Source organism: Phocoena sinus, chromosome 3 (genome assembly GCF_008692025.1).
Source record: "Phocoena sinus isolate mPhoSin1 chromosome 3, mPhoSin1.pri, whole genome shotgun sequence".
Taxonomy (NCBI): domain Eukaryota; kingdom Metazoa; phylum Chordata; class Mammalia; order Artiodactyla; family Phocoenidae; genus Phocoena; species Phocoena sinus.
Genome location: NC_045765.1, coordinates 47983229 through 47996219, shown reverse-complemented (window position 1 = coordinate 47996219; position 12991 = coordinate 47983229). Strand labels below are relative to the sequence as shown.

The window sequence follows — 12991 nt, the reverse complement described above, 5'->3', positions numbered from 1 at the left end:
TACATGGTTGGATCAGTTTATGAGATCTGTGAGCTGTGAGACCAAGGTCACGCTGTGATTACATGAGGTTCATGGTTACATGAGGTTCATCCCTTGTGTCATGGCTGCACATTGCTTCCCAAAGCCTAGACAGATGTCCTGCTCTTACTCTTAGCCAAAGAGAGGATAGAGCAGGATATAGGGATGGGATTTGCAAATTCCTGCATACCCCGGAGAAAAAGGTCAGACTCAGAAGGCTGGTGCATTACTTTCATGTATAGAAGACAGTAGGTTATAGGATAGACTTCGCTGGTAGATTCTGCCCAGATCAGCTGGCTTCCCCACTGGCATAATAGTCATGGAATCACTTCACATGCAGCAGTCATAGATTAAGTCTGTGCTCTAGAGTCCATAGGACATATATACTTGCAATTCCATTATCATCTTACATTTTGATAGTGCTGTACTGTTGGCAAAGCAGTTTCACACACACTCTATTCCTTGATTCACAATATCCTAAAGGATTCAGCAGAACCGGTAAGATTCAGGGAGGTCGTAAGTTGTTCAAGGTCTATACTAATATGTATCGGATGCTGTGTGCCAGACACTATGTTCTATATTTACATATCTTTTCTTCTAAACCTTAGACCAGCTCTGTGGAGTACCACTATTGCCTCTATTTTACAGATGAGGAAACTCTGAGCAGTCAAAGGATCTGCCTAAGGTCACACATCAAACAGCAGATCCAGGATTTAAACTAAAGGGTATGACTCTAGAGCTCATTCTCTTGACAATTTTACTACACTGCAGCTAAGTGTCAGTGACAGAACTAAAACTTACATCTGCTGAATCCTAGTTCAGTATTCTTTCCACCACCTACTGGGATATATGTATACATATATATATATATATATATATATATATATACACACACACATATATTCATAAATTATTTATTAGTTAGTTCTAAGTACTACTTTGGAACCTACCTCTGTTCCTAAAAAATACATTGTCATCTTTTTTAGCACTAAATAATTCGCAAGGTATAAGATATGAAAGTAAACTATATACAAGCTGATTTCTATCACTAAACTTCTGAAAATAATTTCTCATATAAAATGAAGAAACTCCAGGAAAATAAGTGTCAAACAATTAGACTTGAAGCTTTCAGATGATGATTATAAATGGTTTAGTCTTTTACACAGTTATACATTTTGACCCCTGTACATGATAACCATTTTTACCAATTTTCAACGCAATTGTCCACACAAGGGAAAATGACCAGTCTTGGCAAGAGGCAAAGTATTTTCATCTAATTTATGATTCTTATAATATGCTGATGTTTGGACGGGTATCACAGCTAGAAAAATTCTATAAAGGATTTTAAAAGATATGTAATTCTCTTGTGATCAGCTAATGCAGTACAGACCACTTTGTTGTCTATGAGTTTAGAAAACTCTGCTCCCAAGATACTTGCTTGTTTTATAGTAGGAGGTGGAATTGATTGCTCTGTAGTAAACAGGAAAAGAGCGTAAGTGAAAAGTAAAACTTAGGCGCTAAATAAAAGATGACTCCTGAGTTTTTAACTTCAACTTGAATAGACTTACAGGACTGCTGCAGTGTTCAGAGCCATCTCCTGCCCTTCCCGGAATTTCTCGTTTTGGACTGCTCATGTTACATTCGGCCTCCTTGACCAGAAAGAGCTGTTCATCCAAAGCCTCCTTCTGCAGTTGGAGTTTCTGTACATAGCCTGTTTGGGTCTCCAGTTCCTTTTCCAGGGAAAAGATGATCCTGTCCTTGGCTTTGATTTCATCCATCTGGATTAAATGACACCCATGACATTTTATTTAACAATGCTGCAAAGAAATGCATTTTTACAATGGTATGAGCTTAACTTTTGTTCTGCTGATTGATATAGGGAAAAAAATCATGAATATGACAAGTATACTGAATTCAGGAGTCAGACAAGGCAAGAATATGTAATGAACTGCCATCCTAGACTAATTAGGTGTCAAGGAGGGTAATTTTTTCTCTCTAGTATATCCTATGTAGGTGCTGTGATTCAATATATTATTTGAAACAGTCTGGTTTGGTTGGATATGGAAAGCAAAAGTTAACTTTAAAACAGGTCATTAGTGTTAATATGGACAGATGCTAAATATTCTACTACAATGTTTCCCAGGACAATGTGTGATGTTACCTCCTGTTTGGGGGAATGACTTTTGAGTTCAGTTTAAATAGCAGTAACAACTATGAACAGGTCATTTGTAACTGAAGAAGCTACAGTATTTCCAGTAGCCTCATCATTTCCTAAGGCCAATATGTTCGCATTCAAGTGGTGAATTTGTCCTTCCATGGTTCATGTTGTATGGTTCTTTCCATTCCTATCCATTTTTCAGAGCAGCCAGTTCTTAGCAACCATTTTACTATTGCAGTCAGAAAATCATGGTTGGGACAAGAACCGGAATAGAAAATACCTGGTAATATTAGTTACTATTTTTCCACCTATATCTGTGGGATACATTTATTGATTCTAACACTCATTTTTGTTAAGCCTGGGCATGGCCTCAGAAATACTTCTCAACTAAAGGCCAAAAGCATTTGATACCAGTTGATCAGAGTTCCACTGGACTGAAAACTTTTTGCCATCCCTGGGTGAGGGCTAGTGAAGTTAATATCTATAAACAATCTCTGAAGAAAGCATAGCCATTAGGTAAAACCTTTCTTCTCATTTCATCATATTCCATGAGAATCTTAAAAATGGAAATAGAATAGACACATTTAATGCAAACAATATTATACTGTTCTCCTCTTTATAAAAATGTCTCCTTATATATAACAAATCACTTGGTATAAATCTTTCTTTGCTGTGTTCCTAAGACCAAAATACATATTTATATATATTTGGAACAGAAACTGTATTATACAATCACATCTTCCCACATGTAACTCTCTGTGAGCTACTGCCTCCAAGTCACAGGATAAAATTTTAGATCATTTTTGGGAGGCCATGGTGCTGTGACATCATCTGATAACTTGGCAAGTAATCAAACGCTGTCCTGTTAATTTGGGAGTAAAAGCATTGTCTTCATTTTATCTCCTTGCAGGAAACTTGAGTCCAGTGTTACTCTTATCTAAGTAGCACGTTCCTTTGTTAGATCTGTCATCTATGGTTCATTTCCAGTTTACTGTAGCTCCAGATCCGCATGCTCTTACTTGGTTCTTAAGTACCCTACATAACTGAACTGGCTGGGAAATCACCCCATTGCACCCATATAATCAGCCTCATCATTATAACTGAAAGTTATTGATCTTTTTCTACATTCAAGGCATTCAGGGCCTTACATACCTTGTCTAATTTTATAACAATCCTATTATATAGGTTCTGTTATCACCATTTCACAGGTGATGACTGAAGACCCAAAGGGTTAAGAACTTGTTCATGGTCATATGGCTAATAAATGATGAAGCCTGATTTAATATACAGTCTTATGACCCTAGAGCCCATTCTATTTGGCACTATGCTATACTTATGCCAAGGTTATCCTTCCAGCATTTTCCCAAAGTGGTTTTCTGTAGACTATCCAGTACCTAGTGTCAAGCAGTCTCTATTGCATGCTGGTTATAAATATGGACTCTGGTTTCAGAATACTGAAAATCTTCCAAATTTCTAGTTAGATGGGTACATACCAGAATTCCCTGGGAAAATTTTCTACACAGAATAGCTCCCATTTCTCTCCTTTTCGGTTCCAAAAATAAAACTGGGTGTTGCAGTAAGAACAGGATTAGAAGGAAAAAATGAAGTGCATCTGTATTAATGAAAAAGTTTCCCCTGTTTTTCTGTTTGTACCCAATTTTTGAACCAATCTTCAGACAGATTAGATTTTACATTGTTATTAAGAGGGATTTCATGTCTGCTTCTGCAATGTGCTGGTGAAAGGAAATCATGGAAGAAATTGCAGACCAACAGGTAGATATATTTGTAGATTTTACATTAAAAGCGTCGACAAGCAAAAATATTTAATGTAAGCTTCCTTACCTACCTGCTGACTCCAGAGTTCACAGTCTTGATTCTTTCTTCATCAGCCATTGTTGTCTTAAAAACCAAAGGCAGGGCAGAGACCAATATTTCTGCACTGTGTTTGGTCTTTATTGTCAACCAATGCGATAGTATGAATTGCAGATAAAGAATTTGGAAAGTGTAGCAAAGGCAACATTTTACAGTCACACTGTATTGCAGTACAAAGAAAATCACATGTTTCGTTTTCTAAAATGTTCTACGATAACCATTTTTTACATAAAATTGAAATCCTAGAGATACTGTCTAAGATGCATAATTGGAATTCTTAGAATATAAATGCTTAGACCTGGCACACACAAGAAGGAAGGTGTAGTTTTTCCTAAGAAAATATTTTTAGAGAAGCATAAAGTACACTCGAACAGGTGATAGTTAATATATAACCAAGATATAACTAATGCTAAACATTCTGAATATAGATGCATATAAATACTTCTAAGAGAAGGCCAATCTGCAACATTATAGCTTTCACACAATAATTCTATTTGTTTTACTTTTAAGCATAGTGAGAGACTGACGTGGCTTTTGGTCATACATATTAAAAAGAAAGACTCAACTCAGTAGGGGTTGAAGGAAGTCTTGGAAATTTGTAATAGCAAATAAGCTATTTAGGAATGACATTCAATTTAAGAATTATAATGGCCCCTATTCTGAGTGGCCCCTGTTTATTCTGGGAAAGAAGATCTCTTTGTAAAATGACTAGGGGTTTTATAGCTCTATTTCTTGCTTTCAGACACGGTTCCTGGAGAGAAGACAGGTGAATCCCAGAGGATGTTCCCAGTGGCTGCCATTTTCAGACACCTTGAAAGCCAAAGAAACTTCCCTTTCCCCGGCAAAAACCCCAAAACATTTTATAAATGGAAAGCCTACAAAACATGCTGATTTTGGAAGAGTTCATAATTCAGAATATTTCCATGGACATCCAAGAAAACAGGAGTCATTAAACCCATACTCTCCATACGTGTGGGGCTGGAAGAATCCAGTTTTCATGAGAAAGGTGACTCCAAAATCTTTTACCTTTTACAATGCCAATTTTGGCCTGGGCGCATCTACTTATCTATTGACCTATCTTGTATCTTGGCCATAGCACTAGACAGAAGGAGGGTACTGTTTACAATCCTCTCATGAAAGACACCTTTCATGAAAAAGCAAACCCCAAAGCACTCTGAAGCCTGGAAAGAGAATGGTTCTGCCCTGGGTTACTAACCAGCCTCCGAATATCCCGCTCCGACTCCCACTTGATCTTGGAGATGGCTTCTTGGTGGGACTGATGCTCACTCCTGAGGTCCCCAGCCTTGATTTTATCCGCTTGGATCATATTGCTTAGCGCCTCATCCACCTGCTTCTTGGCCGTTTTCAGGTCCGCAATTTCCTGTAACAGCTTAAGGCGCTCTGCATCAAACAGTTTCCGGGCCTCCTCGCGGGCCTCGATGGTGAGCGCTGTCCTTACTTTGTCGCTGCTGCCGTCCCGGAGCGCACACAGCGCCGACTTGAGCCTCTGGATCTCCCCGTCCCGCACCTTCACTGTCCGGGCCATTTCCTGCTCGTGCTGCTTGATGAGATTCTCCCGCACGGCCTGCAGCTCCTTCATCTTCTCCTCGTGGAGCTTGGCTTTGAGTTCGGTCACCAGGACCGTGTGCTTGCGCTGCTCCAGCTCACGGATCCTCTTGGCTTCTTGAGTTTTCTCTCTTTCGAGTTTAGATACCTGAAGGCAGAGAGGTGAAAGGATGAAAAGAGGAGAGCCTTATCAAACAGGTGTGCTCCTAGGCAGGACTGGCAGCTCAGGCCCCTGTGATCTCTTAATGCCTCATCTCTTTTCAAATTCCAGCCCCCTGTGGAAGGAGCGAGGGGAACCACAGGCCTTTTAATGCTGGGAATACAGTGGGAAAGGAGGAAATACCCGAGGGTGCTTACATTACTTTGTTCAGAAAAATAGTTGGCGTTCTGGGGCCTTACTGTTCTGTGTGGTCTGCAGACAAGCAGCACAGCCATCACCCAGGGGCCTGTCAGAAATGCGGGGGCTCCATCCCAGACCTACGAATCAGAGCCTGCAGTGTAACAAATCCCCAGGTGACTGGTGTACACGTTATAATTAGGAAGCGGTACTATAATAGTCTTCACCCTGGTGAGGAGTTCAAAACAGATCACCTGGAGAGCTTTCTAGACTACACATCCCTAACAAGGTCCAAACTGATAAATGTGGGTGTGGGTGTACCGGGACACCCAGGTTGGTCCATAGTTCAATATTATGATCAGGCTAATAAACTGGTGCCTAAAGTGATAGTATAAAATATTCCTCCGCCCCTTTTTTTGGAAGAGAAGCTAATTGCTGCTAAGGGGGAGGTGAGAAATGAAGACAGTTGATATGTCCTCAACCTTAACCTTTCTTACTATGGCAACTTGATTCCACCCCCCAAATTATTACAGGTACACACACACCAGCCCAAAACCCTGCAGTGCAGGGCCCTGTGCTAAAGGCGAGTTCAGTGGCTGTTGTTATTTCTGCTAAATGGGTGTCTGCATCCTTCACTACCCCGCGCTTTTATCTCCCTCTCTCTCCCACCTAAGCCAACACTCCAAGGAATTTAATAAAGTATTCCTTTTCATCTTTTCATCTGTCAGGTATTCTGGTTTAAAAAATTCTCCTGTGTTTTGTACTATTTCTAATGATAACATAGGTCTATTCATAGATTAGCAATGGCACTACCTTAATTTGTCTGTGAGTCCATCTCTGATTCAGTAGATCAGGGTAGGGCCCCAGCATCTGTAGCTTAAAAAAGACTCACCAGGCTCTTGTTGTACTGTTCTCCTTCCCCCTCCTCATCTCTGCTGCCTGCCTTTGTTCCTCTGTCTCTGTCGTTTGCACACACACACACACACACACACACACACACACACATACACCCACACAGTAACCTGGAAAAAGGGAAGAACTGGGCAGCCCCAGGAGTAATATCTAGGTGAGTGATACTGAGTCTCTGCCATTTGTAAAATTAGAATGTTTCATAAAATAATTAAGAGCCCTTCCAGCTGAAAAATGTTAAGATCCAAATTCCTTATTGAAGCCATTGTAATTATAATGTAAAGTGTCTGAGATTTCACTTACCTTAACAGTTTACCTACCTTTAGCTAGAACAGGATTTTCTAAGTCCACATGGCATTTTATGAATATTTTATTTTAAAGGCACAGCAATTATTCCCATGTAGGTTATTCTAAAAGAACTCAGGGCACAAGGAGACTTGGCGAAATATGCTGCCAGGCATCCCCAAATGATTGTCCTTGGGTCTTGCCTCCAGCCTAGGCTCAGGTCCCCTCCCGGATGCCCTTTAGTTCATATGTTCTAGAGCTGTGCTGTCCCATGCGGTGGCCACTAGCCACACCGAGCACTTGCAATATTGAAAATCTGAATTGAGCCCTGCCCTAAGTGTAAAATACATACCCGATTTTGAAGACTTAGTATGAGGTAAACATTAATAACTCATTAATAATTTTTACATTGATTACATGTTGAAACTATAATACTTTGGATAAATTAGGTAAAATAAAGTATATTATTAAAATTAATTCTGTTTAGTTTTACTTTTTAAAATTGTGGTTATAAGAAATTTTAAAATCACATATGTGGCTTGCGTTTGTGGCACATATTATATTTCTTTTGGACAGCATTGCTCCAGAGTTCTTGGAGGTTCATTTAATGAACTGAGCTTTCTTCACACTGCTGCTGACATTCTCTTAGTAAAGTCCTGTTATGATCTGATTTATGTGCCAGGACTCCTTTCTGTTGGGGAATAAAATCCCAACACTTCAGCTGCATCTTTCAGCTCTCATAAGACTTGGTTGGACTTCCAGCTCCCATTTCCACTCCTCACTCTACCTCTCCAGGCACGGGGGATTATCCTATTTTCTGCACATGCCCTACATCGCTGTACCTGTGTGCCTACTTGAGATTCTTCTTCCTGACCTGCCCTTCCCTCAGCTCCTTTTGGTATCCTTTCATTCCTCATGACCCAACTAAATGTCACCCTCTCTGATCATGACACCCCAATCACGCAGGACCAAGCTTACTTCTCCTGCATTTGTCTTCTCAGTGCAGTTTGCTAATACCTCCTTACTGGTCTCTTCCACATTTTTCTTTATGCTGTATTTTTTTTACATACTTGTCTGTGCTCACCACCTCCTCTCCTACCTCACCTCAGACTGGAAACTCCTAGAAGGCTGCCAGTGAGCCTTGTCCATCTTTGTCTACCCATTGGTTGTCAGCACAACACATGATAAGAAGACAAAGAGTACGTGTGGAATTAAAGAATGTAAGCCAATATGTTTCCCTGGCTAGCCTCGTAACCAGAGGCAGGAATAATATATCCTGTCAACGTTTTAGAGAACGAACATAGGCTTGCACTGTTACCCAGAGCAGCCCTCATCCATCCCTTCCCTGTATAAAACAAAAGAAACCCTAACATATAATGTTTGCCTGTCCGCTGTTTGATGTTTCTCTCAGTTCTTCAGTGATGAAAACCTAAATCTAACTTTCCATTTTTCTACAATGAACTGAAGAAGTATCTTCTAGACCATGAGTGGGCAAACAACAGCTCATAGGCCAAATCTTTCCTGCCCCACCCCCAGTCTTTGTTAATAAAGTTTTATTGGAACACAACCAGGCCCATCCATTTCCATATTGCCTATGGCTGCTTTCACGCTACAATGAAGTTGAGTAGTTTCACACAGACTGTCTGGCCCACAAAGCCTAAAATATTTACTGTTTTGCCCTTCACAGAAAATGTTTGCTGATTCTTCTTTTAGATAATGCACTTTTTGACATGAGGGGCATTATTTTTCACTGATTTAGAAACTCTGCAATTTACCTTCCATCTAGGACCTTGGGGAAGTTAACTTTAGCTTGAGTGATAGGAAACGGGATCATCTTCAATTTCAGCAGGACGTATTTATGTTCCTTAGGCATTTGGACCATTAAGAGCTGATAGGTAACAAGTTACTAAGGGAATTTTAGCAACTCTTCCTAAAACAATAAAACGTTACAGTAAAAATGGATAAAGGGTAATGAATTCTGGGTTTGTATTTTGATTTCATCATCTGCTGTCTCTAAGAAGGTTGCTTTATTCTGAGGATCTTTGATTACAATTTTAAAAATATCTGTAAAAGAATTATTTTTAGGATTAAATTAGATAGTGAATGGGAAAGTAGCTTGAACTGTAAAGTACTATAAAATGTAAGGTAATGATATTATTATTGGATATAAGAGGAGATACTCTTGATCTAAAATTATTTGTCAAATTCTCTGCAGGTGCATTAGATTGTACCACTTTGTGATTCTGTAATTTCTCTCAAATTTATTTATAAACACTAATCTTTTGTGTGTAGACTGGAGAGGAAATGAATGAAAAAGAAAAAAAAAGTGAAAATACAGGTATATGGGAAATATATTCCAGCATGAAGACAAAACTAACACTGGCCTTTTTGTCTATCACATAAAAGGAATCCACAGAACTCAAAGAAAATTCAAAGGTATTGAATTATATTTGGCATTTTTTATGTCTGCTTATTTTGGTTGTCATGGAAACTGTCATTTTTGGCAGGATTTCTAGGTATGATTTTTTTAGGCTTGGGAGAAGAGTTTCACTGTGAAGGAGATACAAAGAATGTGACTGACATCTGGGAGGAAAAAAGAACCAATAGAAATTTTGTAGTAAAATCACTTTCTGAAAATTATTTGCAGCTTAGATTGCACCACTAAGGAAATAGATCTTAATATCTTAATGTAAATCATGTATACGAAAAGATGAAGAACTACCCCTGAGTAACAGTGAAAAAATGTGAAGATGATAATACTTTGAAATGAAAAAAATTATTTATTAATTGGAGAGAGAATCAATTTTGTTAGTGGAAATGTTTTATGGAGAAAATTTTCAGCTCGATCACATAAATAGTAAGCATTTATTGAGGGTTTAACTTACTATGTATGAGTTAGGCAATTTTTTAAAGGCTTTACACCTATCAGTACATCTAACCTCCTAGGCAGCTCTATGATGTAGGTAGTATTTGTTGCACCTGAATTTCTGATGAGACAAGTGGGGAACAGGCTCTACATAAGCACAACATAAAGAAGGCTGATCAGAGTCCAGTGTGGGCCAGGAGCCAGGTCAGGTCAGATCCCAGGTCTCCTAGTTTGCTCTGAAACCTTGGGCAAGCTGGGGCCCCTGACTCAGCCTCAGTCTCATGTGTAAACTAGAATTGGTGATAACCTTCTCATATGATTGTTGCGAGGACTGACTTCCATAATGTAGCAAAAGTCCTTTGGAAAGGCTGGAACACATGGGAGGTTAATAATTATTAATACATGGTAGATACTAGATATTAATTTTGATGAACATCATAGCATATATTAACATTATATCATGCAATGACATACTAATACCAACAACAACATAAATCTAAATACCCATATTATGGTAGTAAGACAAATGTTACTATTATTACATTATCAAGACCATAGCAACTATTTTCCTAATAGAAAGAGATGTTCAAAGATAACATTTTCCTCAAGATGTCTTGAGTTCCCTGGTGGCATCTACAACCTCTTTTTTTTTTTTTTTTTTGCGGTACGCGGGCCTCTCACTGTTGCAGAGCACAGGCTCCGGACGCGCAGGCTCAGCCGCTCCGCGGCATGTGGGATCTTCCCAGACCGGGGCACGAACCCGTGTCCCCTGCATCGGCAGGCAGGCTCTCAACCACTGCGCCACCAGGGAAGCCCCCTGGTGGCATCTAATCTTAACTGGGAAGACACCTGGATTATGTGTACGAAGAAGGACTGGGGGGTGGGGTGGGACAGGGCCAGGGGGTGAGCACTGAACAGAGCTTTGAATGGTACACTTCCCATATCCCTTTTACCCCAGAGATGTCTGCCAAAGAATAAAGTAAAATAAATAAAGATCATTAGGAAAATTTAATCCGGCTGGGGAAAGCTTCCACTATGACAGAAGGAAGAAAATTCATGACTAGCCCTCCCAGGCCTCACATTATAATTTTTTCTTCTGTCTTCATTCTGTTCTGGCCTTTGAAAAATGCCACTGTAAGTTCTGCCAAGATAAAGAGGGTGGTGTTTGAGCTTTAATGTGACCTTAGAAATCTAGGATTAAACATTGGACAGCCTGTCGAAGATAAGGAGGATTGAGAGGTTATCAAGACAAGACAAGTTAGCAAAAGGTTCAGCTTGGATTATCTGCATCGGATGTTGCTGGGGATCTAAACTCATGGTAGGCAGGCAGGGATTTTCACGGGCACTGAGTAACTCTCCAACAGGAGATGTGAAGAGGGAAAGGCTGCCGCCACATCTCTCCCGTAAGGGAGATTTTTTATACAGCCTGGGGAAGTAATAAAAGCTTCTCTCTTTCCATTTTTTGCTTTTAGCTACTTAGGCTTCCTGAAAATAAAACTAAATTTGCAGAAAGCAAGAAATACTGGATGCCCAGTGTGGTCCCTGAACCTGGAAGCTCTAGAGTACTAGCCTGAGGATAGAGAAGGTTGGCTGGTTTTCTGAGAGTGCCCTGGAGGCCACAGAGTGCGGTGGAATAAGACAGCATTACCTTGATCACCGCCTTGGAGAAGATGGGAATTCCCATTTTGGCTGCTCTACTAGTTGTGTCACTGGGAGCAAATGAGTTACATGGTTAGAACTCATTTTCTTTCTCAGTGAAGTCAGAATAGTATTGCATGCTGCCTTTGTCCCAGGCTCTCTGTGAGGACTGCTTTGTAGTCTGAAGGGCTGTCCAAGGTGGCAACTGCTGTCTGGAGCCGACTCCTCCCAGAGCCTGCATCCCAGGCCTGTTGCCCCCCTGCCCCTACCCTTGGAGCCCTGTCCTCTGCTCCTGCTTCATCCCCTCTGTGCCTGTGGAGTTCACCCTAGCTGCAGGCTGCTTCTGAGGGAGAAGACCAAACCCTGGGGAATCAGGTGGGTGGATTTCACATCTCACAGCAATCCCTGGTGTGCTTACAACACCCTGATCAGCGGATCATGGTGTCCACGGAGCAGACAGACAGGGAAACACCATGGCTTAATGGCTCAGTGCTGCTCTAAGAAAAACAGACCTGGGTGGAAATACTTCCTCCACCCAGGCTTGGGGTTGCCCACCTAAATAAATACTATAATGTACTTATCCCTTGGGGTTGTTGGGAATGTTTTAAAAAGAACCATGGAAATTCATTCAACAAGTAGGACATGTCTCCTACATGCCTGGCAGCACTGCAAGCTCTGGGGATACCTTACTTAGGGGATCCTTTAAGCAGACATGGTCTCTTACCCATAGAAGCATGTATTTCATTGGGGTGGGGGCAGTAGGCAATAAACAAGCAAATAAACGAATAACATAACTTCAGACAGTACAGAGCCCTGTGATTGAAGTATTACAGGGAGATGTGATAGAGTACATGGAACTAGGGGAACAGTGTCATCTAACCCGGTGGTCAGGGAAGGGTCCCGAAGAGCTAAAGCAGTTTCCTTTCCTAACTAATCCCGACCGTTTTGCAAGGACCTTAGCTCTTTTATGTTGTCTACAATCTGCTTGTTTTATAGATGCACAAGTGCAGGCCCAGAAATGACAAGATCATCCAGCATAAAGACCTCACCCTGGGCTTCCCTGGTGGTGCAGGTGGTTAAGAATCCGCCTGCCAATGCAGGGGACACGGGTTTGAGCCCTGGTCTGCGAAGATCCCACATGCCGCGGAGCAACTAAGCCCGTGCGCCACAACTACTGAGCCTGCGTTCTAGAGCCCACGAGCCACAACTACTGAAGCCCATGTGCCTAGAGCCCATGCTCCCCAACAAGAGAAGCCACTGCAATGAGAACCCTGTGCACCGCAACAAAGAGTAGCCCCCGCTCGCCGCAACTAGAGAAAGCCTGTGCAGAGCAATGAAGACC

At 41.0% G+C, this 12991-nt stretch overlaps 1 protein-coding gene across 2 annotated transcripts in view; it reads right to left on the bottom strand.

Annotated features, from left to right (window-relative positions):
• The window catches only part of JAKMIP2 (janus kinase and microtubule interacting protein 2), a 170921-nt gene that overhangs the window by 47382 nt on the left and 110548 nt on the right, over positions 1-12991 (bottom strand). For both annotated transcript variants that reach the window (XM_032627088.1, XM_032627089.1), the window contains exons 3-4: positions 5265-5762; positions 1587-1796 (exon numbers count right to left, since the gene is read on the bottom strand). In XM_032627088.1, the coding sequence (XP_032482979.1) occupies positions 1587-1796; positions 5265-5762 (708 nt within the window). The remainder of the gene's footprint in view (positions 1-1586; positions 1797-5264; positions 5763-12991) is intronic.